The 24,679-nt window shown below is 45.6% G+C and overlaps 1 protein-coding gene across 19 annotated transcripts in view; it reads left to right on the top strand.

The window, feature by feature from the left end:
* LOC137432425 (calcium/calmodulin-dependent protein kinase type II delta chain) overlaps positions 1-24,679 on the top strand; it is a 268,454-nt gene that overhangs the window by 171,273 nt on the left and 72,502 nt on the right. For all 19 annotated transcript variants that reach the window (XM_068124347.2, XM_068124345.2, XM_068124341.2 and 16 more), the window contains exons 6-8: positions 14,068-14,140; positions 21,778-21,880; positions 23,016-23,099. In XM_068124347.2, coding sequence (XP_067980448.1) covers positions 14,068-14,140; positions 21,778-21,880; positions 23,016-23,099 — 260 coding nt within the window. The remainder of the gene's footprint in view (positions 1-14,067; positions 14,141-21,777; positions 21,881-23,015; positions 23,100-24,679) is intronic.

Below are 24,679 nucleotides of genomic sequence, written 5' to 3'. Positions count from 1 at the left end.
CGGGTGTTATTAATATATATATTTATTTATTTATATATATATATATATATATATATATATATATATATATATATATATATATATATATATATATATACATATATGTATATATATGTATATATATGTATATATATGTATATATATTGTTGTGGTTTTGGAATAAAGGTTAATTCCCCCTCGTAGGTAAACGCACCACAACATGAAGCCTCGCGGTAGTTCAGTTATTTCTTCGTGAATGTAAGCATAGTCCTTTCCTGTGTTTAGTTTTGCGTTGAGTAGGCCAGTGAGTTTAGGTGTTCTTTTGACGCTGAAATGCCATGTGGCAGGCCTGAGCAAGTCTGGCGGGGCCGAAGGGAGGCGCTGCAGTAGGGAGTGGCCGGTAAGAATGAGCTGCCAATCGGGGCTCGAGGGGAGTGGCTAACCACGACGACCAGAGGCGGGGTTTGGAACATTCGAGTGAGACTCTGGGGCGGGGCCATATAACCCTGCTCCGAACCCCCCCCCCCCTCCCCACCCCCCGCCTCAGAAGGGCAGTTGAGTTGAGATGAGAGCCGGAGAGTATCGTGAGTTCAAGTGCTGAGTTACAGTTCCCTGTGAGACGAGTTCAAGCCCCTGTGAGGGTGATTGGAGTTGGGTTGAGCTTGAGCACGCACGAGAACGCACCGCCGAACGAGGGCATTGAATTGCGGTGATCGAGATTGTACAGGAACTTTTCCCGTGCCCCGTGCCCTGCGCTCTGCGCTGTATTAATCGTGCGCTCGAGAGGACGACCCGTGCCGGGCCACAGACGCGCGATCTCCTCCTGCCTGCCTTCGCCTGCATACGTGCGGTGACCACCAAAGAGCCACGCTGGGCGAGCTGTTCCGGAACGACCGACGGCAAAGCGCGTTTGGCGCGCAAATTCTTCCTCCATCTCCCCGTGTGCGTGAGTGGGCCCTGTCTCTGTGGATAAGTTAAATTGGTTAAGCTTCTGCGCTGTGTCCCCTTTCCTTCATTCTGAATCATTGTACAGTGTAAATAAATCGTGTTCTTCCTCTGATTTGACCGTCCTGTCCCTTCCATCAATTGGCTTCACATGGTACGAATAGAATCGCTCGAATCGGGTTCCATAAAAGTAACAGCACGAGTCACGTGATAGGCATACCGCTCTGGCGTACTCGATTAAGCGTGGCTTGTGCGAGGTTCGGTCCCCGCTTTCGTGGCAGCGTGGGTTAAAGATACGTGCAAAGTTGTCCCGATACCCTTCTTCACGTTTGCTCCGGAAGTGGTGATTCGGCCTCGAGGACCCGAAGACCCAGGGGGAAAAAAGGGGTTTAATCCCCCCTTTGTAAAGGGAACGGGCTTCAGGAGATCGGCAACAATATGGATTTATGTATATATATGTATATACAGACGTGGCATTTAATATGGAATATTTTGTTTTTTCTTGACTTGGGTTTACTTTCTTAACTCAATATATCAATCTGGTGAGTTTCTTTTACACATTGGTGATTTATTTGTTAAAAGAACCATGTCACTGATTGTCTGTCACAGCAAGAAGTCAACAACAGGATTATATCACAGGTGGCGTGGCAAAATGTACGGACAGGTGCATTTGATGATTGGCTTCACAGTCGGGTATACAAGGGTTGTTGCGTTCTGCATTAGTGCAAAACAACTGCTGCACGTCTCCAAAAGTTATTGCCGCTTCCTCTGGAGATGGTCCGTCAACTCGACAATGCTGTTTGTCATGGAGTGGTGGCTTTACGAAATTACGGCATGAAACAGCGTGCTATTGCTCGGCAGTATGGCATCACTCAAGGTCAGGTGTCAAAGATCCTGAAACGAAATGCTCAGAGGGGTGTCCCTACTCCAATACCGAGGCCAGGACGTCCCCGCAGAACCACAAGGAGGGATGATCGCCAGCTGCACCGGTTAGTCCGCAATGGCCGGACCAAGTCAGCTAATCGGCTTGGGGCTGAGTGGCAGCAACTGACAAATGTGCCTGTATCCATAAGGCTAGTCAACCAACGACTGGTTCAAGCAGGCTATCGTGCCAGGCGTCCCCTGAGAAAACCACACCTGACCAGACAACACCACCAGCGCCGATTGCAGTGGGCCAGAGAGCACCGTCAATGGCAGCCAGGACACTGGAATCACGTGATCTTCAGTGACGAGTCTAGATTTCTGGTCTATCGTCAAGATGGCCACGTCCGAGTGGGCAGACAAGTGCATGAAGCCTACAACAAAGATTGTATAGTGCCAAGAGTCCAAGCTGGAGGTGGTGGGGTGACTGTTTGGGCTGCTTTTCATGCAGGGGGCAAAACTGACCTGGTTGTTCTGAATGGAAACCTGGACCAGTTCAAGTACAGGGCCATTCTGGAAGAAACATTGCTTCCATTTGCTCGTGCAGCCTTTCGAGGAAACTTTGTCTTCCAAGATGACAATGCACGGCCTCATCGTGCTCGCATGATCCAACACTTTCTTGCTGACCGTGGTGTAGAGCATATGGAGTGGCCTGCCATGTCCCCGGATATGAATCCGATAGAGAACTTGTGGGCAGAATTAATGCGTCAAATCGACCACTTGGACCAGCAGCCGACCTCTGTGCGTGAATTGCAGCAGACTATTGTCACTGCATGGCAAGCGATTCCTGTCCAAACCTTGGCAAATCTCGTGAACAGCATGCCTCAACGTGTACATGCTCTCCTGAATGCTCGTGGGGGTTACACGAAGTACTGAACTGTAATTTTACTGTCCGTAATCCCAGTCGTAATTTAACTTTTGTTTTTGTTAAAAAATTTTTTAGCTAATGTGCAAAATAAAGAGATACTTCTGGAAAACGTACAGAAGTTTAACACAGTACTGTCCATGAATTGAGTTCGATATTAGTTTACATCACTTTCAAGGATCAATTTTTTGTTTCGAAATGCCAAATGTGGTTTTTGTTTCTTTTAAAGGTCACATTAACAAAATCTGGAATAATTTCAACATAATTCCAATGAACTTTTGGTTCTAAGACATCTTGAAAAGTAAGTTCACCCCCGCAAAAAAAATATTCCATATTAAATGCCAAGTCTGTATATATATATATATATATATATATACATACATACATACATACATATATATATATATATATATATATATATATATATATATATATATATATATTGTTACGGATCTCGGACGTCGGCTCTCCCCTTATCAAGTATCAAGGGGGGGTTAATCCCCTTGTCTTGTTATCTGGCCGACCCGAGTCCTGGGGGTTATAATGTTCCTTCCCGTCGGTGGTAAGTAGGGTTGTTGGTCGAGTCTTAGTCCAATTACCTAAGTACTACCACCGGCCGTAAAGCAAGAAGATAACTCCCGCTCGAACCACGGATATTGGTGGAAACGCCGAGCGGATAGCGAGCCGCGATCCGAGCCGTTAACAATGTGACTAAACCCGATTCTGAGCGGTTTCTGATCGTGCCACATTTACCCAATTAGAGAAAAGACGAATGCGATCGGATAAAGAGGAAACCCAGAAAATAGGAAGAACAAAGATTGGTTTATTAATTATTTACAAGAAGGGGAAGAGGAAACGAAAGAATGTATAGGATAGGAAGAGGAAGAAGCAGCACACAGGGCAGTCTTATACAGTCTTACTCTTAGTACCCAGGACAAACGTTCACACTCACACGGGGATTGTAGATGGTGGATGGTCACCGGCGCGTCCAGGCTCCAGTCGGCTCCAATGCAGGCTCCGGTCCAGCGGTGAAACCCGGCAGGCAGCTCCACGTGTAGTTGAACGCGACCGGACAATCTATCTATAATTCCAGTAATCTCTGTCTGTCTGTCTGTACGTCTGTACGTTTGTCTGTGACCGCTGTTTCTCGACAACCACGGGTCCGATATACTTTTAACTTGCCAGGTATATTGCTGGGGACCCGAGGATGTGCCTTTTCAAGGTTTCATATTAATCGGACAATTACTTACCGAGCTATGTCCAAAAAACGATTCAACCAATCAGAGAGCAGCGAACGATCGCGTGTGCCGAACGTGGCGGGCACACTCTGCCTCGGATGGCACATTTGAGAGCGTATTCATTTATTTCACGTTTGCAAACTATGTTGTTAAAGTATATCCTGGCAAGTTAAAAGTATATCGGACCCGTGGTTGTCGAGAAACAGCGGTCACAGACAAACGTACAGACGTACAGACAGACAGACAGAGATTACTGGAATTATAGATAGATGTTGGCGTTAAACTATGTTTTACAACTAATAAAAACGAATTTGCGTTTCATTCGCTTTCCTGCGCGTTTGTGCACGCGATGGCGATTTCTTTACCAAACTCCGGAAGCCGTTCGCTTTGGACCAAACCATTGCATGTAAATAGAGGGGGGGGATTGTCACCACTCGCAAGCCGTTCGCTTTGGACCAAACCATTTCATGTAAATAGAGGGGGCGGGGGGGGATATAATTTTAGATATCGATATAGTACGGGCATGCCCTAGTTTATATAATGGGGGGAAACTGGTACGCTGCGTACGTAATATGTGCACTGTATAAAGGCACCAAACGCCCCCTCTCCAATGTACTCCTTTGATAAGGTCCTCCTTTCATAAGCACCACTGCATCAGTCCCGTCAATGCAACGCGCGTTCTCCCAGCAAGTCATTCAAGGCGAGCAAGTCAGTCACGCGGTAAGTCTTTACAAAGGTGCGCTCTCCCGATCAGTAAGTTTATGCGTGCTCTGGTAAGTAAGTCCTGTTGGTAAATGTGCTCGCTGGCAAGTCCTGTGAAAGGGCTTTGCGTTCGCGCTTCTATAACTCGACCAAGCGATCACTCCGCGGGCCCCAAAGCCACGCCTGTCGGTGATGTCACTTCAGCCCTGGTTGGCTGGTTAGGGCTTACCGGCTCCGCCTTTGATGGCTGGGTGACGTGGCCACACCTTCTTCTTGGCGTTCCGCCCCCTTTTTCCGGGCCTCACCGCGTGGCTTATGGCGGCTTTGAGCGAGCGCTAAGGCAGCTGCTGCTAACAAAGGCGCGTAACAAATTGAGAGGGCCATGGGCAGACTGGAGGGCGCGTAATGGCGTCGCTTGGAGAGGGAGGCTTTGCAAAATGAACAGAATGGGCCTACTTCTTATTTGATTGACACAACGCAGATTCAACTATTGGAAACACGGCCTTACCTATACACATACCAATGAAATAACTGAAGTCCTATGGTGGCCCACGTGTTGCTTGTGGCCTAACTATGGGGTGCAACCTTTAACCCTTTAATGATGTCATATTTACAAGAATGATGTCATATTTACACAAGTGTGGGTTCTCAAAACCGCAACAATATATATATATATATTTATATATATATATATATATATGTATATATATGTATATATATATATGTATATATATATGTATATATACAATCGGGAGATTAAATCAGACGTGGACGTAGCTTCAGGACGGTTGATCTGTAATTCTCGACAAGCTTTCGACCAACAAAGGTCTTCTTAGTCGTCCCCAAGTTCATCCGCTGATGCTATCCGATATATATATATACATATATTGTTACGGTCCGCGGTTAAGGATGTTATGTTTGCCGAGCGGAGGCACCGCGACCTAACAGTTTCCCCGATTCACCCGATTCACCCGCACGTTGGCCGTATCGCGCCACAGCTATTCAATGAGGAAAAGACTAAAACGACGGATGTGAAGAAAAGGAAGAAGAAGAAGACAAAAGGTTGAAAATACTACTAAATTTATTTACTATGTCCAGGCTCAAAGAACCCAAGGAGAAGGAAAGATAAGAAAATAATATACAGAAGCTTTTTCGAGACACAGTGAAAATCGCTAGCTTATCTAAACAGACTTAATTAATACCCAGGACAGAACAAACGAAGACGACTCACACGGGGAATGATGATAGGAATGGCAGGTGGATGTTTTGAGGGAGAGGGAGGTCCAACGGGTCCTGCAGCACGATCGGCGCGTTGGGCAGCCGCCGTTCCTTCGCGGCCCTGCTCAAAACCGCCGTCCTGGCCCCAAGCGGCTGTTGAGTGTTGTTGCTGCTGTTGAGTGTTGTTGCTGCTGTGGATGCTGCTGCTGGCGAGCAAGGCGACGAATAGCAGGCTTTGTGCTCCCCTGGATGATCTCCTTTGAACAAGAATCGCTGCTGGATGATCTCTTCTCTTGGACAAGAATCGCTGCTGGATGATCTCCCTTCTCTCTCTTGGACCTCACAACCCAGCTTTGCTCTGACGACTCCCTCAGCTCTTCTTGGACCCTTTTACTCAGCTCTCCTCTGACGACCCAGCTCTTTTCTTTGCACCTCACCACGCAGCTCAGCCTTGGACCTCACAACTCAGCTCTCTCTTGGACCCTTTTACTCAGCTCTCCTCTGACGACCCAGCTCTTTTCTTTGCACCTCACCACGCAGCTCTCTCTTGGACCCTTTTGCACCTCACCACGCAGCTCAGCCTTGGACCTTACAACCCAGCTCTCTTTGCAGCTCTCTCTTGGACCTCACCACGCAGCTCAGCCCTGGTCACTCTTGCGCGTGCGCTTTTATAACGCCTCCGGCGATTAAGCCGCCGGCCTTCAGGACACGCCCATTGGTGTGCTCACCTCGGCCATGGTTGGTCGCGCGACCCTCTGGCTCCGCCCTTGATGACGACGGGCGGGCACGCCTTTCTTCCCCAACCCGAGCACATGTTCAATGGCGGCAATTGTAGTTGGCAATGCGAATGGCAATTGACGAAAGGGGAAATGGAGGTTTTGGGAATGGGAATGAAGGATGAAGGGAATCTATCTTTTTCACTTGGTGCAATGGAGTGTCATTCTAATGGAAGACAAGGCCTTACCCTAAAACACATAATAAGGATATAAACTACTGAACAAGGGTATTATAGTGTCCTTCAATGGATGCTTTATGTAATTAACTACCGGGACGCCCTTTTAACCTTTACACAACACTGGAGGCAGGAGGGGCCAGACTCAAGCAATAATAATAATAAAGCACACAATAAAAAAAATACAATCCTCATATCCGCAACACTGCACCCTCCTCCTCTTAGGTACGGCCCGGGCCTACAACTTTAATTTAGTGTGGCACGTAGGTGTAGTTCCCTCTACTTTTAACCTGACCCTGAGTGCGACAGTTTTAAAACATAGATAAATATGTCCCGCTGCTCCATTGCACCCTACCTAACAGACACGCCTACAGTTAACCGAATTGCGGAATGGTCTTCAAACTACACACTGACGGTGGGGAGCATTATTTACAGTGACGCTACTTTATTTACAAAATGCAACCCAGGACCTGTGATTGTTCTTTCTGGGGGGGAGACAGTCTGCTCTGCATCAATGCACCATGAAAGCACCCAAAATGCACCAAAGCACCCTCAAGCACCAATCGGTACACAGTCATCACAGTTCATCAATGTTCAATAATAAAAATAACCAAACAACCCCTAACCCTGCAGGTGGTCTCTTGCTCTTCGGCTCCCTCTGCTGGCTATTTGCTTTCTTCCAGATGTTGTCATTTTCTTTTGCTGGCAGCCTATTTGTATTAAAACTTGCACCCAACGTGTCCATTTTTATTTATTTATGGCCCACAGGGGCCGACTAGTGTGGTTCACCTGTGGGGCATCGGTGCCCTGTGGCCAAGGTCCGCCAGCAAGATTTCGGGCCTTCATGGCCGGTTCCAGCAGAGGGGCCATGCCCCAACCCATGGGGTCCATCAGTGGTGCTCGGCCACAGACATGTGGTCCATAATGTGGTGCATCGATGCAGACAGCTGGTTCTGGGAGTTCCGGGCGCACAATTGCGGACTCACGCACACTCCCCTCGGCGCCCAGTGGCGCTCAGGTCCTCATGTGGGAGACAAAAGGGGGGACAAGACAGATGAGCGAGGGGTAAGGTCACAAGGGTACACATCAAACAAGGCAATGCAAGGCGAAGTGCGTACGGAGAGCAAAGTGAGAAAACTCGTCCCTACCGAACGTCACCCCCCCTGTAACCTACACTACCCTTGCCCTTACCCCATATTTACAAAATCTACACATTTACAAATTCGTCACTACTGTCACGTCTCCCCATATCTCTTCTATACCAAATTCGTCTCCACAATCCCTCTATCCAAAATTTGCCATTACCAAATTCATCATCAATCCTCATGAGGAGGAAGAGATGGAACACAAAGCACAATGTCACACCCATGTCATGATGCGTCTCACATTCCAAACATCTGCACAATAAAAATAATAAAACATGGCATGGTGTGGAGTTACGTCACCTCAGGTGAGTGGATGCAGATGGTGCGAGGAGATCTTCATCCTAACTACTTTCTAAATGACATTAACACACGTTACACTACCCGGGGTCTTTCCCTGCCAATCCATTGGCCAACTTACACTATGGGTTCTAAAAACCAATTCCCATTGACCAAACTGTGGTGCTTCTCAATTTGGGGTCTCACTCCCCCGATTCATCTCCCGGTGCCCTTGCACAATTTCTGGGCTGTGACGTGTAGCTCTCCTAGCAGGTCTACCCACCTGCACACCTCCACCACTGTAGTTGCCACCCAAGCTTACCTGCTCCTTACCTAACCTATCTAACTGGGGAAGGCCCCTCCTGGCTCTGTCACCCCACTCGGTGCCCTCTGGCACTGGGCTACCCGGGTCCGTCCTCCGGATCCTCGGGCCCCATCCACAACAACTCTACCGGCTCCCAGAGCCCACCTGCGGCCTCACCTGGCCGACATCCTCACAGTGGTGGAGTGCCCAAACCAACTACACACACTAACAGGCTACACGCCCAGCCATTTCCACAACACTAATGCACCCATCCAATCACCATTCTTCCACCTGCACCACAGATGCCAATATCCAACCACAATTTACCTGTACCCTCTACCTAACACTTACACTACCCGCCCCGGGTATTCGTGATGGGGGTCCACTCTTCCCCCATTCACACCTTCGCACCATCCACTCCACTCCATAGTTTCCACCATACTCACTCCACGACCATCCATTCCAATACTCCATATACTCCAGACCATTTATTCCATACACCTGTTCTCCATACCTCCTGTAGTTGCACACCTGTGCAATCACACCTGGTGCCACCTGCACCCTCCTTCCTTCCTGGACCATTTGGTCAGCACAATACTCCTCACCATCACTCACTCAAACACTGCTCCACACACCTGTTCAGTTGCACACCTGTGCAATCTCTTGGTTCAGTTGCACACCTGTCACAGTTCTCTCGATGTCCCTGCTCTCAAATGTTGTGTTTGTGTCCTTCCCCCTCTCACCCCATCTTGTCTACCGCTCCCCTTATTTTGTGTTTTATGTGTCGGTTTGACTTTTCGTGTGATTAATGTTAGCTCCTTCACGAGCCTCGATGTTGTATACAAAAAAAAAAAAAAAAAAAAAAAAATCACACCTGTTCACCATACACTTTTCACAATACACTTCTAAATACACCTCCAACACTCACACGGCATCATCTAAACTACCTGTTGCCCTGCTAACTTAGTGCTCCCCGTCTTCCCTTTAAACTAAGCACATACCACGTCATTATCATCCACACTAATCTACCTGCGTCCCCACTACAGGTATCCTTGTCACTACCTAACCTTAACGTTACCTAAGGTCATCTTCGCTAGATCCCTACACATTATCCAAACCCTCCCTCGGCGAGCTTACACTGCCAACCCCATAAGTCTAGTGCTCCTTTGCCCCCCGGCTGTGAGGGATGACAGAGTTGCCATCCCACCACATCGGGGACGTTCCACTACCAATTTTGCTCGTCCAAAACCAACAATCAAAAATTTTCCAATTACTGCCAATTCTATTCACTTTTCTAAATTTCGGATCAAAACCACTATCAGTATTATCATCATCACAGTCCGCTATATCCTAGCCTCGGTGCGTCATGACATCATTAAACTCGGCTTCGTAAAGCCGAGCAATGAATTCGGGTGGTTTGGTCGCCTGCAGGTTGAATCCGTCCGGCTTTCGGTTCAAGGGAGGTGGTTTGGTCGGGCCGAGATTCCACGCACCATCTCGGCGCGGCACCTTGCGGTCCCGGGCCCGATGGCTCAATCTCCCCCGGTCGGAACCCCGTCCCCGCGAGGGGGCAGCGTTCCGCTTCCTCCCACTCACCCTTGAACCGGACCGGTCGCCTCGCCCGACAAGGCCCGGACTCGACCGTGCAGGGCGGGGCCAAGCCCGAATCGGCAACGACGCTTCGAAGAGAAACGACGCAGCTTCGATCCGCGCCGGGCCTCGCATCCAACAAAGCACACCGCGCCCCGAGTGCTCGCATCGGCTATCCGTCGCCCTAAACGCTAACCCGGTTACCGTCGATGCTTCACCTGCATGCTCACACGCATACGCTACCTCTTTCACCCTCACCGAGCTCGGTGCTCCAACGCCGTCCGTACATTCCACCAACGCTCTCCCTGTTACACACCACACCTCTCGCGCACACTCGCCGTTCGCACACCTCGGTCCACACCTCTCCTCCGTTACGTCCTCCGTAACACTCACCATGGGCGTGCACTCTGGCATCCACCCACTAACGCGCTCACATGGGCTCTCCCACACTCGCGCTACCACCAACTCAGGTGTGCTTCCTCGCACACCCTCAACCATTCCAAGCGTGCATTCTCGCAGCCGCTCCACCACCAACTCACTCCTCGTGTCACACTCCGTACACCCCGACGTGCATTCTCGCTCGCACTCGGTTTCACTCCCACACTTTATAACACACCCACTCACCGACGCACACTTTTTTTTCACACGCGTGCCATTTCCACTCACACGGGACCCTTCACCAACGCCCGGATGCTTCCTCGATCCCAAGCGCGCGAAAATTCTTTTGTCGCCAAACATCCTCTTACAAAATCTCCCCGCACAATACACAGCACGACTCACCTGGGGGATCCTTTTCTCCACGCGCACCTGCAAACTTCCATTCGGGTTAAGCACAGCATCGTGATGTGAGCAGGGACTTTGCACATTTTCCATTTCTCCCTGCAATTCCCAGGCTACCTCCGTCATCTCTTCAATTTTAATTCCCAGCACTGCTTTTTCTTTATTCCCCTCGACGACCGTTGGCTTTAATAAAACACCCTCTTCTACCTCAGCGGTCGCCGGCTGCTCCATACCCCGTGTCGCGATTTCTACCCCCGTCATTTTACCCGCGCTTTCCTCCACTTCGCTCAACCAGCGCTTCTCGACCCGCGTTACCTCGTCGTGCACCCCTGGGACCCTTTCGCCCAACCTGCGGTCTCTTTCCCTCTCCGCTTTCCTTTCCTCATATACGACTCTGTCCCTCGCCATTTCCTCCATATCGGCCCTCGTTCCGTTCGTTATTGCTTCAATTTTATTACTCAATTTCTCCCTGTTTATTCTCAGCATCTCGGTGAATTGCGCCATGAAGTCCCCCACATCAAAGCCCCCTATTTGCGCAGCGGGCGCGGCTACCCCGCGCTCGTGCGAGCTGCCACTTTGTGCGTCTGATACCACGTGCGCGAGAGCGCCATTTTGTGCACCTGATACCCCCTCAACCACATTGCCAATGTTCTCCTCTACTTCGTCCCTCTGATCCTGGGTTACTCCTAACCCCTCCTCTAGCTCACCCACCTGCATCCCGTCGCCTTGACCAGCCATGGCGCGATTTCAAAATTCGGGTTTTTTTTTTTCTTTAAAACAATTTCAGCAGTTCGTAATTTTGAGCGCGTTACGCGCGCTTCGGGTCCGACCCCGCTCCCGACACCAATTGTTACGCCAATTGTACAATTGTGTCCCAAAATTTGGGCTAAATTAATTTAGTCCCAGGTCCGAATCCGACACACCTGACACCAATTGTTACGGTCCGCGGTTAAGGATGTTATGTTTGCCGAGTGGAGGCACCGCGACCTAACAGTTTCCCCGATTCACCCGATTCACCCGCACGTTGGCCGTATCGCGCCACAGCTATTCAATGAGGAAAAGACTAAAACGACGGATGTGAAGAAAAGGAAGAAGAAGAAGACAAAAGGTTGAAAATACTACTAAATTTATTTACTATGTACAGGCTCAAAGAAACCAAGGAGAAGGAAAGATAAGAAAATAATATACAGAAGCTTTTTAGAGACACAGTGAAAATCGCTAGCTTATCTAAACAGACTTAATTAATACCCAGGACAGAACAAACGAAGACGACTCACACGGGGAATGATGATAGGAATGGCAGGTGGATGTTTTGAGGGAGAGGGAGGTCCAACGGGTCCTGCAGCACCATCGGCGCTTTGGGCAGCCGCCGTTCCTTCGCGGCCCTGCTCAAAACCGCCGTCCTGGCCCCAAGCGGCTGTTGAGTGTTGTTGCTGCTGTTGAGTGTTGTTGCTGCTGTGGACGCTGCTGCTGGCGAGCAAGGCGACGAATAGCAGGCTTTGTGCTCCCCTGGATGATCTCCTTTGAACAAGAATCGCTGCTGGATGATCTCTTCTCTTGGACAAGAATCGCTGCTGGATGATCTCCCTTCTCTCTCTTGGACCTCACAACCCAGCTTTGCTCTGACGACTCCCTCAGCTCTTCTTGGACCCTTTTACTCAGCTCTCCTCTGACAACCCAGCTCTTTTCTTTGCATCTCACCACGCAGCTCAGCCTTGGACCTCACAACTCAGCTCTCTCTTGGACCCTTTTACTCAGCTCTCCTCTGACGACCCAGCTCTTTTCTTTGCACCTCACCACGCAGCTCTCTCTTGGACCCTTTTGCACCTCACCACGCAGCTCAGCCTTGGACCTTACAACCCAGCTCTCTTTGCAGCTCTCTCTTGGACCTCACCACGCAGCTCAGCCCTGGTCACTCTTGCGCGTGCGCTTTTATAACGCCTCCGGCGATTAAGCCGCCGGCCTTCAGGACACGCCCATCGGTGTGCTCACCTCGGCCACGGTTGGTCGCTCGACCCTCTGGCTCCGCCCTTGATGACGACGGGCGGGCACGCCTTTCTTCCCCAACCCGAGCACATGTTCAATGGCGGCAATTGTAGTTGGCAATGCGAATGGCAATTGACGAAAGGGGAAATGGAGGTTTTGGGAATGGGAATGAAGGATGAAGGGAATCTATCTTTTTCACTTGGTGCAATGGAGTGTCATTCTAATGGAAGACAAGGCCTTACCCTAAAACACATAATAAGGATATAAACTACTGAACAAGGGTATTATAGTGTCCTTCAATGGATGCTTTATGGAATTAACTACCGGGACGCCCTTTTAACCTTTACACAACACTGGAGGCAGGAGGGGCCAGACTCAAGCAATAATAAATAATAAAGCACACAAAAAAAAAATACAATCCTCATATCTGCAACAATATATATATATATATATATATATATATACATATATATAGATATATATATAGATATACATATATATACATATCTGTGGGTCTGTTTCTTATGCTTGGCCACATCTTTAAAGCTACAAACTCCATACTCGGAGTGCAGATACAACTTTGTGTGGGTAGTAACATGGAATATGTGACCGTGTCACAGGCCGTTTTGAAGTCGCAAATTGAGGCAAAAGTGACCAATATAGCAAAATTTGGCAAACAGGATGAACAATTAGTCTCAAATTGAAAAGGCCAGATTTTTTTAGTGCACCACAATTAACCTTTTTAAAGTCTATAAAATAAGTTAAATTAAGATTAACTGAAACTTTTCCCATCACTGTGGACAGGTATTTTTGCTAATCATACATGATTTCTAATTTGCATTGAAACACATTTGTTGTTTTCAACTTGTTTTTGTCGTCGAATAATTTGTACACAAACAAATTAGTGTACAATCACTCGTATTCGGTGTTTATTTCTCTCTTCTTGGACAACCTGTGCCAACCGGAACAGGAACTGCCGAATGACTGTGATTGTCTTTATTGCTGCAGATATGCAACTTCACATTAAACAAGGACCCAGAGTCCCACGTTTGGAAATTGAAATTGGTTTGTCCGTGAAGGCATTCTGTTGCTACTGATGATTCTATTTTTTTTCCCCCAAAAGAAGGAAGACAAATGCGTGTGACGCGTTATTCTTGTGCTTTCAGTCACTGCATTCAACAGATATTGGAGAGCGTGCATCATTGTCACCAGTATGGCATTGTGCACCGAGATCTCAAGGTAGATACACTGTAGTTCATGCACTCATCAAACGATACTTTGCCTATTATCGGTTGCACTTGATGTGTTGTCCTTTTGGTGTTCCATTTTTGGTGCTTTGTTCATGATGCTGGGTTCACAGCTACTGTGTTAATTTGTTCGTCCATTTTCTATCAATAACCTTGTAATTTCAGTTGAAGGTACACTGATGTCCCCCAATGTCCATGTCCTTCATGCAATTTACATTGCAAGCTCCTCCGTGAGCCTTCAACACTGTAGATATAGAATATTTGACCTTGCTTTAATTGTGGAGGGACAAGCTTGTGTTGATGCTGACGATGGGTTTGGGGTTTGATTTCCATTTGATGAGTGTCAGCACTTTGCGCTGAAGTCGAAAAGAACATTTCAAGAAGTGCTCACAGACAGTCAGATGTCAAATTATTTCAGGAAGATATTTTGCATGTTTTCCTGCAGTTGAAGTTGAGTTAATAAGGAAGATGGAAATGTTTGCCATGAGTACTAATTGGATGGGGTAAAAGCTGAAAGAATCAGACAGGCAGTCGAAACCTCAATGAGAATGGCCGACCAATTTTATCTTTTCAAAGATTAAGGGCCCATCTATTATTAACAACAGCAAAGGTAGTGGAATTTTGATCCTCCCTCACCCCTCACCCCATTACCTTTCCTCCCCCAGCTTTCCACCTCATTGTATGTGCTTATTATTTGCCCTTTCCCTTGTATTCCCTCCCAATTTTTGCCCTTGCATCTCCTTCCTAACCTTTTCTCTTCCTATTCCCTTTTTTTTTATTCCCCAGTATGCCTGCCCCTCATGCCAATGTAATACAGCAATGCCCCCAGAGAAATTACATGGATCAAGATTCTTTTTTTTGTTTAATGAGACAGATGTGTGAAATAATATGAAGCAACTGTGCACTTTGTGATAAAAGCTTAAAAATTGGCATGTTAGGTTTGGCAAACATATACAAACATATATACTGGATTTGTCAAAGCGGACGAGCTAAACATGGCCTGTTATGGAAGGCTTTTTTATTTCAACTTGGCCACCACTGGCAACCGGTATTCCTAAAATCTTCATGTCCAGCATGTTAGATAAGTGTCTTTACGCAGATGTTTGGCCGGGGGCTGTATTTATTGGCCGAGAATCTTATTGGCTTTATCACTTATATTGTTTATCATACAATGGCCTAGGCTCATGCAGAAGCTTATTGACAAAGGGTATCAGGTTTACAAACTGCCAAAGGGTATGTGGAGTTGGATAAACATACATAAGTAAGAAAGGAGGACTAACACAAAACGAGTAACAATGGCCTGGAGAGGAACAGAATGGGAAAGAATCAGCGTGTGCAGAACAGATCATGGGTGAGGGCATGGGACAAGATGGCCAATTGCATTTGAAAGGCTGGGGTCAGAAAAACAAGAACAGCCACAGGGAGAGGAGAACAAGAATCAGGAGAACAAGAGAATAAATTATTGCAGGTGTTGAACCACCCTGGATTTTGGGAGGGTCAGCAGGTGAGGGTTTCTTGATGAGTGCATGCTTCGGCAGGTGACATGGGAAGGGGAAAGAGATCGGAGATGACAGGACGAGCAAGTGGCAATCCTGTCAAACAAGAGGCAAATTTATCATTCCTCCCATTGCCTTGTGACGTACAACGGAGCACAATATACAAGCGACGAGAGAGACACCAGCACAGATCAGGCAGACATAAGCACAGCCATTATGAAATCTGAGATGGCAGCCATAATGCGAGTTGTTCTGTTTGACTTCATTCCTGGAAATGTTTAATGAATTTGTTTGACATCCGACATACTTTCACACTATCATACTAAAATACGCCATTTGTGTGTCTGCATGATGAATTTTTGACGCCAATACATTCTGTCGTTGCTTATCCAATCTCAACCAAACTTGACAGAATGACGAAGGGTTACACAATGAAGGTTGTAGTGCATTCATTTGCCCCCCTCCCCAAGGGGGTTTTCTCCCCTGAGCTGGTTTTCCCCGCCATTGCCGTGAATGGCATTGTATGTTGAGGTGTATACCAATGTTAAATTAGCTTTATCGTGACGTTTGTCCAAATAAGAAGATTTATGTGGCATTTTTCCAAAGACGCTTTTAATAAAAAAATTAATGATAATCGCATGTTGTTAATAGCCGGAGAAGCCGGTGTTGTCAATAAACGCGTACGTATTATGTCGAAAACCAGATTATGCCTTGGCTTGAGAATTCCGAAGCTCAATGGAGGCCGCCATCTTGCGGATGCGGAAGTATGCATAACAAATTGAAAAACGTTCAATAGGAGTTTCTTTCACCCGTCTTTGTTTGATTCACAATCTTATGCACCTCCAATTTATTATTAAAATACTTTAAGACCAACCTCAGGCCCGCACGGGCCTGGTTATCTTCAACGAAAAGCGTCACCAAACACCGGAACCAATGAGATTCGAGCATTTGAAAAAATATTTCTAAAACCAAATCACGCAATGGAGGCCGCCATCGACCGGATGCGGAAGTTTGCATAAAACAATTGCGAAAAAGTTCAATAGGAGTTTGTTTCACCCGTCTTTCTTTGATTCACAATCTAATGCACCTCTAATTTGTAATTAAAATACGTTAAGAACAACCTCGTTATCTTCAACGAAAATCATCACCAAACACCGGAACCAATGAGATTCAAGCATTTGAAAAATATATTTTTTAAGCTTATTACGCATTTCGGACGCTGAAAACGGCATCATATATTCTAAAATTGACGAAGAATTATTTTTTAGAAATCTCGCGGCCGTAGGGGATAGTTTTTCACGGCCAGAAATACGGTATAAGCGGTTTACATAAAGAAAGAAAGCTCGGTTTGATTAACGACAGTCACACATTGACATTGCCGTTGAAACGGCGCTATCGTCTGATCTGTCGGCACTGATCTTACTGCAAGCTAACTTCTTCTGGTGGAGGAAGCCGCAGTGCCCGGAGAGAACCAGTCCTGATAGCGACTGAAGTTAGAAGACTACACACATACTGTGAAAACGTATGTTAAGCCCAGTTAAAATTTCTTAAAATAGGCCTTAAGCTAGCACATCGTATAGTTACTTCCTTAAGCTTATTGTGACATTTATTGTATGTAGGTATTGGGGAGGGCTGTCTGCTCTTCTCTTTTACCAAGTCTTACCAGGTACGGTACCTACACCGACCTACTATCAACTACCTAACTTACTGATGCCATCGTGATGGGTAAAATAGTGGCAAGAGGCTTTGGCTTTGCCGGCTCATTGCGGCTTTGCAGTCGGGTACTAGTATTATTACAAAACAATATTAATACTAATAATGTCCCACTTCCCCCAAAGCGTTTTTCCTGCTGTGATAATGTGTATAAATAGCTTATAGTTACAATGGCGTTTCCGTAGGAGCAATGGCTTCTACAGGAAGTAAAAATATTATAAACCACAAACACGTATGCTTAGCTTTTCAAACAGTCGCTAATACTCTTCATAAAACTCAATCAAGAAATGTGGAGGAATCCCGACATCCGTGAAGTAAGATTTACTTGCAGAACTGAGCGAAGATCTACAGTACTCTATATAACCCACAAATGTTGGGTTAATAACATGGCCTTTTCTGCCGCTACCGTGGCATTTTTCGTAGCGAACCTTTGAAACTCGCTCCTGCTGTTTCATACGAAACTGAAAGGAAGAAGCTCGGGTTATGCTCCTTTACCAAGCAGCTAGCTAGCACTTGCCAAGCCAGCCGTTCCTTAAGGGTTTGGAATGGAGTGCTTGCTCGAATGATTTAACCACTTGGCGATCTCTCCACAAGAACCTTTGTAAATGAACACACACCCAATGTTCTTGAGACCCGACCATAGATCGACTGTAATCTATATATCCCAAAGAGGAATGACCCTTCCTGCCGCTCCCGGAGTCTGCAGGTGTACTGGTATTACAAAGTACACAATTCCTTCACATACAGTCGTGACCAAAAATATTGGCACCCTTGCACTTTTTTCAAATAATGCACCATTTCTTCCAGAAAATTGTTGAAATTAAAAAATATTTTGGTATCCATATATGTATTTCTTTGATTTGCAGTGGAGCAAAACAAAAAAAGTTGAAAAAATTACTAAATCTTAGCTTATTTCACACAGAAATCCTAAAATGGCCTGGACAATATTATTCGCACCTTTTAGAAGCTGTCAGAAATAATTAGGTTTCAAACACGTGATTCTCTTTTACTTTGGATTTTATCTCACCTGTGGTGAGTTGCAGGTGCCCGCAATATAAAATCACTTATTCAACCAGTTTGAATAGAAAAAAGGAGTCATTCTGCCGTTTTGTATCACTGTGTACCGCAATGAGCATGCAGAAAAGAAAGAAAACCAGAGAATTGTCTGAGGAGGTCCTACACAAAATTGTAGCCAAGTATGGACAATCTCAAGGCTACAAGTCCATCTCGAGAGACCTTGATCTTCCTGTGTCCACTGTACGGAATGTTATCAGGATGTTTAAGGCCCATGGCACTGTAGCCGACCTCCCTGGACACAGCAATTCTCCCTGGACGTGTCCGCAAGAGAAAACCTGATCGAAGATTGCAGCGAAGGATTGTTTGAATGGTGGAGAAAGCACCTCAATCAACTGCCAAACAGATTCAAGCTGACTGTCAGACACAAGGTATGACAGTTTCAACTCGCACCATCCGTCTCCAACTCAATGAAAGGGGGTTCTATGGTAAGAGACCCTGAAGGACCCCACTGCTGAGAGAGAGACGTAAGAAAGCCCGACTGGAGTTTGCCTAAACACACCTGAACAAGCCAAAATCAGTCTGGGAGAATGTCCTGTGGACAGATGAGACCAAATTATAGCTTTTTGGTAAAGCACATCATCTCTATGTTTACAGAAAACAAAATGAAGCCTTCAAAGAAAAGAACACCTTCCATACAGTCAAACATGGAGGAGGTTCAGTGATGTTTTGGGGTTGCTGTGCTGTCTCTGGCACTGGGTGCCTTGAATGTGTGCATGGCATCATGAAATCAGGAGATTAGCAAGGCATTTTGGAGCGCAATGTTCAACCCAATGTCAGAAAGCTGGCTCTCCATCAAAGATTGTGGGTCTTGCAGCAGGACAATGACCCCAAACACACTTCAAAAAGCACCCAGGAATGGTTCAAGACAAAACGCTGGACTGTTCTGAAGTGGCCAGAAATGATTCCAGATCGAAATCCCATTGAACACCTGTGGGGCGAACTGAAAGTAGCAGTTGGGAGAAGGCACCCTTCAAATCTGGGAGAACTGGAGCAGTTTGCACAAGAATAGTGGGTTAAACTGCCAGTAGAGAGGTCTAGGAAGCTCATTCATGGCTATAGGAAGCGCTTGACTGCAGTTATTTTGTCCAAAGGTTCTGCTACCAAATATTAAGTCTTGGGTGTCAATAATTTCGTCAATGCCATTTCTTTTTATTTTCTGATTTAAAAGGATATATTAAGTTCTGAATCAAAAACAACGGTTCTGTAATATTACCAGTGAAATAAAGAATTGTGGAGACAAAATACTTTTGTCAATTTCAACTTACTTTTTGAGAAAACTGTGAGTTGTTTGAAAAAGGTGCAAGGGTGCCAATAGTTTTGGCCACAACTGTATCTATTCCATTCACTTACAAAATCACACAAGGCATGCAGCTCAAATTGATTGATCATAACCCATTAATCATTAAAATGATTTGGCATCTTTAAAGGATGATTTACATATTATGACATTGCCATCTTAGGGGTTATGGGCAGTGAGGAAGAGGGTTAGATTAATCAAAATAATATTGACAAAAATGAAGTGTAGGAAAGAAGATACTGATAGAAAAGGGAAGTCAGGGAAGTTGGGAGAATGTCAGAAAAATGAGATGGAACAAGCATTCTGAGTATTGCACTGCAATACATGTCCCCTACCAAAGTTCAAAGTGCCATAACTTTGTCAAAAATGATCGAATATGCAAATTTATGCACGGTTGATGCTGGTTTTCAAACTTGATCTGAGGTATGCTGAGACACGTGTGTCACGCCTAGCCTCGTTGATAAGCCCGCAAGGTCACTCTGTGGAGCAGCCTGCACGTATTGCACTGTGTGAATTATATAATTACCAACTCACGGTCTGAGGTACTAGCGATTCAAGAGATATCCATTTTTAAAATATTTTCGTTTAATTAACGACATCCGCCAAACCACGTGACCTATCGCAAATTCCAAAAGGACATTTTAGTAGACTGACATGCTGAACAGATCTGTGAAGTTTCCCCTCGATTGGATCAAAAATGATGGAGGAGCTAGGTTTTAAAGGTTCATGCTTAAAAACGTCATAACTCTGAAACCATGTGACGCATGACGTCATGCTCGCTGACTTTTTTGTTCGTCATGGGTATGCGATTCTGCCTGCAAAGTTTGGCCTCGATCTGTTCAGCCTTTGCAGAGAAGAAGGGGTTTTCGTGTTTTCACGAAAAACAATATGGCGGCCGAACCACGTGACCTGTGACGTCATAATTACCATTAAAATATTCTACAGATCGAGTCCCCCCTACTGTGAAAATTTGATCTCAATTGGTCCTATTATTGCAGAGAAAATCTTTTTTTAAAGGAAATTAAAACTTAAAATGGCACTGAGTTAAGGATCATCAGAATTATCAGAATTACCAAAGTTCAAAGTGCCATAACTTTGTCAAAAATGATCGAAACGTCGTGAAGTTCGAACTTGATCTGTAACTTATCATGAGGAAACCATGTGCCAAGTTTGAAATCATTAGCATTAAGCGTTTAGAAAAAAAAGTCCGGAAAACTGTTCTTTGCGTGACGGACTGACAGACTGCCAGACGGAGGGATGGCGTGCAAACCTATAGTCCCCTCCGGTGTACACCGGTAAGGAACTAATAAATGGAATGGACATATCTCCGGAATTATGAGCAGACTGATCAATTCCACCATTTGTGTGCATAATATGTAGATGCTCTTAAAACTGAAGAAATCGCTGGAGGCATTTTGTTTTTCGGGTTGTCCATCCAGGTGTCCGTCCGAGTGTCCGTCAGTCCATGATAACTTAAGAACGGCTGAAGGGATCCAAGTCATACTTAGTACAAGTATGTATAATGATGCAAAGATGAACTGAATAGATTATGAGGTCAATGTCAGAGGTCCCGTTAGGTATAAATTATGTTACTGAGCTAACTTGTGAACCAGTGATGGGATTTTGACCAAACTTGGTATACGTACATATTATAATGCAAAGATGAACCGATTCGATTATGGGGTCAAGAGGGCAAAGGTCAATGGTCAGAGGTCCCGTTAGGTATCAATTCTGTTCGTGCTCTAACTCGTGAACCAGTGATGGGATTTTGACCAAACTTGGTATAAGTACATATTATGATGCAAAGACGAGCTGATTATATTTTGGCGTCAGAGGTCATGTCCGGTAAAAAAAAATGTGACACTTGAGAACAGCTGGAGGGATTTAAATCAAACTTTGTACAAGTATGTATAATGATGTAATAATGTGGGCGGAGGCATTTCGGTGTACTTCACCGCATCAAAGAGTGCAATTCTAGACTCTAGTTTATCTTTGCAGATGGTGGGCTCAAATGTTTGCCTAAAAAATGTTTTTTGTGTGTGACAGCCAGAGAACTTGTTACTTGCTAGTAAGACCAAGGGCGCTGCAGTGAAGCTGGCTGACTTTGGATTGGCAATCGAGGTGCAAGGAGACCAGCAAGCCTGGTTTGGTAAGGACAGGGAGCATACAGCCATGGCTAGTCACACCTTCATACGGACATAGCCTAAACTGGTATCTCTACCGTGGGCAGCAAGCAATCCGTTAATTGAGTCCAAGTCGGGTTCTTAAGTTCTGTGGTCTCAAATAATGAAATACCTGTATATGTTTGCATGTTTTGAATGAAGAATAATCTTGTAGGAGGACTATTTATTCATAATTACACACAAACTATTGGTAAATATTTCGGGGTTTTTTCGACTCGACAGCCGTTTTGTTTAGGACATGTAAAACACGCCTTTAATTACAGGATGTGCCAGGCCATACAGATGTGCTTGACATGTTCTTATCCTTTTCCATATTTCAATAAAAGTGACATCTGGAAATGTTTTTATACATTAAAGTGAAGTGATAGAAAACTGGTAAATGAGTTGTTTTTGTGTTTGCTTTTAAGCATTGGTGTTCTGTGGCCGGTATCTGCATGTTTATGGCAACTGACTTTATCACAAGTGCTCCTCCTATTGCTTCCAGTAGTCTGCCCTCTGGCCACCTCTACCACATCGGTTGCTCTTCTATTCAAGCACCGGTGTTTTGTTTCATGACAAATATATTTTATATCATCACCTTCTTTGTTTAGGCAATTGGTCTCACAAGGTGAATGTCATTGTTCAGTTGAAGTGCCTTGAAATGTAGAGTAGGCTTAGGGCATGTGCACGAAAACTTAATTTGTGTCTGTAGTTTCCAAGACTGTCAGGGTGCCCTAGACGTACGCACAATCGCCTCTGACCCTTCTAGCCTGGGTGCGAATCTCAGCCCAGGTAAAACCGTCATCCTGGTGTTTCACAGGCAGGTTGGTTCATCGATGTGTGTGCCGTCCCTAGGTTAGACGTTAAACTGGATGGCCTGACTGTCAGCATTAGTTGGTGGACGTTACAAATCCCACGGTGTCCTTTGAAAAGAGTAGGCAAGCTAGTTTCAAATTCCTGCTCTGACCTACAGGGGGCACTGCATCTGTGGCCCAACCACATACCTCCCTTTGCACATTTACTGAATATTGATCCCGTGTTGTGTTTTGTTGGAAGGAAGGGTTGTTTTTCTGTTGTTTTAAGAGCTGCTAGTTTTTGTTTATTTTTTATGCTCTTTTACAGGCTTTGCAGGAACCCCTGGGTACCTGTCTCCTGAGGTACTGCGTAAGGATCCATATGGCAAACCAGTAGACATGTGGGCTTGTGGTGAGTTGAGTACACCTGAGGATAAAAACAGAAACACACATGTTACTCTGAAGTGAGAGATGATTCTCCGGGAGTTAAAATGTTATTTCACAGTCAAGTTGTTTTCAAGGTCAGCTCCAGCACGCATCCTTAATTGTAATAGGGTTATTTGGTGGCCGTAATAGGGTTGACTCCAAACGCCCAGCAAGGGTTCTCCTTGGTTGTTTAAGGTTGTTGTTTGTGGATGTCTCATTATGCGTAGTGTATATCTCAAGAGATAAGCTGCAGGTGACTGAGTATTCAGTTCCGAGTTATAATATGAATGGAACAAAATTATTCGATCATACGATCTCTTTATGTTGTGCCCTTCAAAGGAAATGCTGTATTTAACCATGTGACCTATTTATGTGTATATATCGCGACGAATAGCCTTTTCCTTCTCCCTGCTCTCCCTGCTCCCTCCCTGCTCCCTGCTCTCCCTGCATCTCCCTGCTGACATCCCACCTCCCTGGAGACATCTCCCTGCTCTCAAATGTTGTGTTTGTGTGCTTCCCCTTCTCTCCCCATCTTGTCTTCCGTTCCCTCTTTTTATATATTATGTTTGTCTGGTTGATTTGTTTGTGAAGTAAATGTTAGCTCTTTCACGAGCCTCGATTCAGTATACAAAAAAAAAAAAAAAATTCCTTGGGATAACCTCTCTTTTATCAGCCTCGCCAGAAGAGAGGGTGTTGCACTTGGGTGCGTTTGTTTGTTTGTTTGTTTGTTTTTTGTCTGTCTGTCCGCATGAAATCTGCTAACATAGGTAACCATCCAACTGGTGCTAGCCAGTATTGCATGTTTTCTTTTTTCCATCCAGTACCTTTTTTGCCAGTCAGTACCTCTTTATAGACGTACTCACATCCTAATTGTACATACAAAGTATGTACAATTAGGATGTGAGTACGTCTATAAAGAAATAGTTCGGTTATTTCTCCGAAATAAGCTCAGAGTGGGTCTCGGTGTCCGGCCTACCGTCCGTACATTAATATTTTACGAAAATATCTTCTCACAAACTACCCAACCGATATGGCTTCATGACAGCAAGGTCTCATGGGGTTATTCTCCCCATCGATGCACCCCCTAAATAGTGGGTAAAAGGGGGGTTTGCCCCAAATATTGTATTTCATTCAAAAATCTTCTTCTCAGAAACCGCCAGACACATCCAGACCAAACTCGCCACGAGGAATCAGGACCATGCCCTAACCTTAAGTTGTGCTCCTCATGGTGTACCTCCCCTGCAAATGAGGACAAGGGCCTCCTCCATGAATTCCTCATTTTCGCTATAACATCTTCTTCTTCACAACTACATGAGCAATACAGAATACGGACCAAATTTGTTACAATTCATCAGGACAGTAAGGTCTCGTGTGGTTGTGCCTCACCCCCATACCCCCCCCCCCCCCCATCCATATATGCCCTTTTGAAGAGGGTAAAAGGGAGGTTTTGCCCCAAATATTGGCATTTCATTCAAAAATCTTCTCAGAAACTGATGACTGGATCCAGACCAAACTGGCCATGTAGCAATTGCAGCATCGTGTCCATATCCTAACCTTAAATTGTGA

The sequence above is a fragment of the Myxine glutinosa genome, chromosome 8 (genome assembly GCF_964187855.1).
Source record: "Myxine glutinosa chromosome 8, kmMyxGlut1.1, whole genome shotgun sequence".
Taxonomy (NCBI): domain Eukaryota; kingdom Metazoa; phylum Chordata; class Myxini; order Myxiniformes; family Myxinidae; genus Myxine; species Myxine glutinosa.
This window is presented reverse-complemented; position numbering and strand designations above follow the sequence as displayed.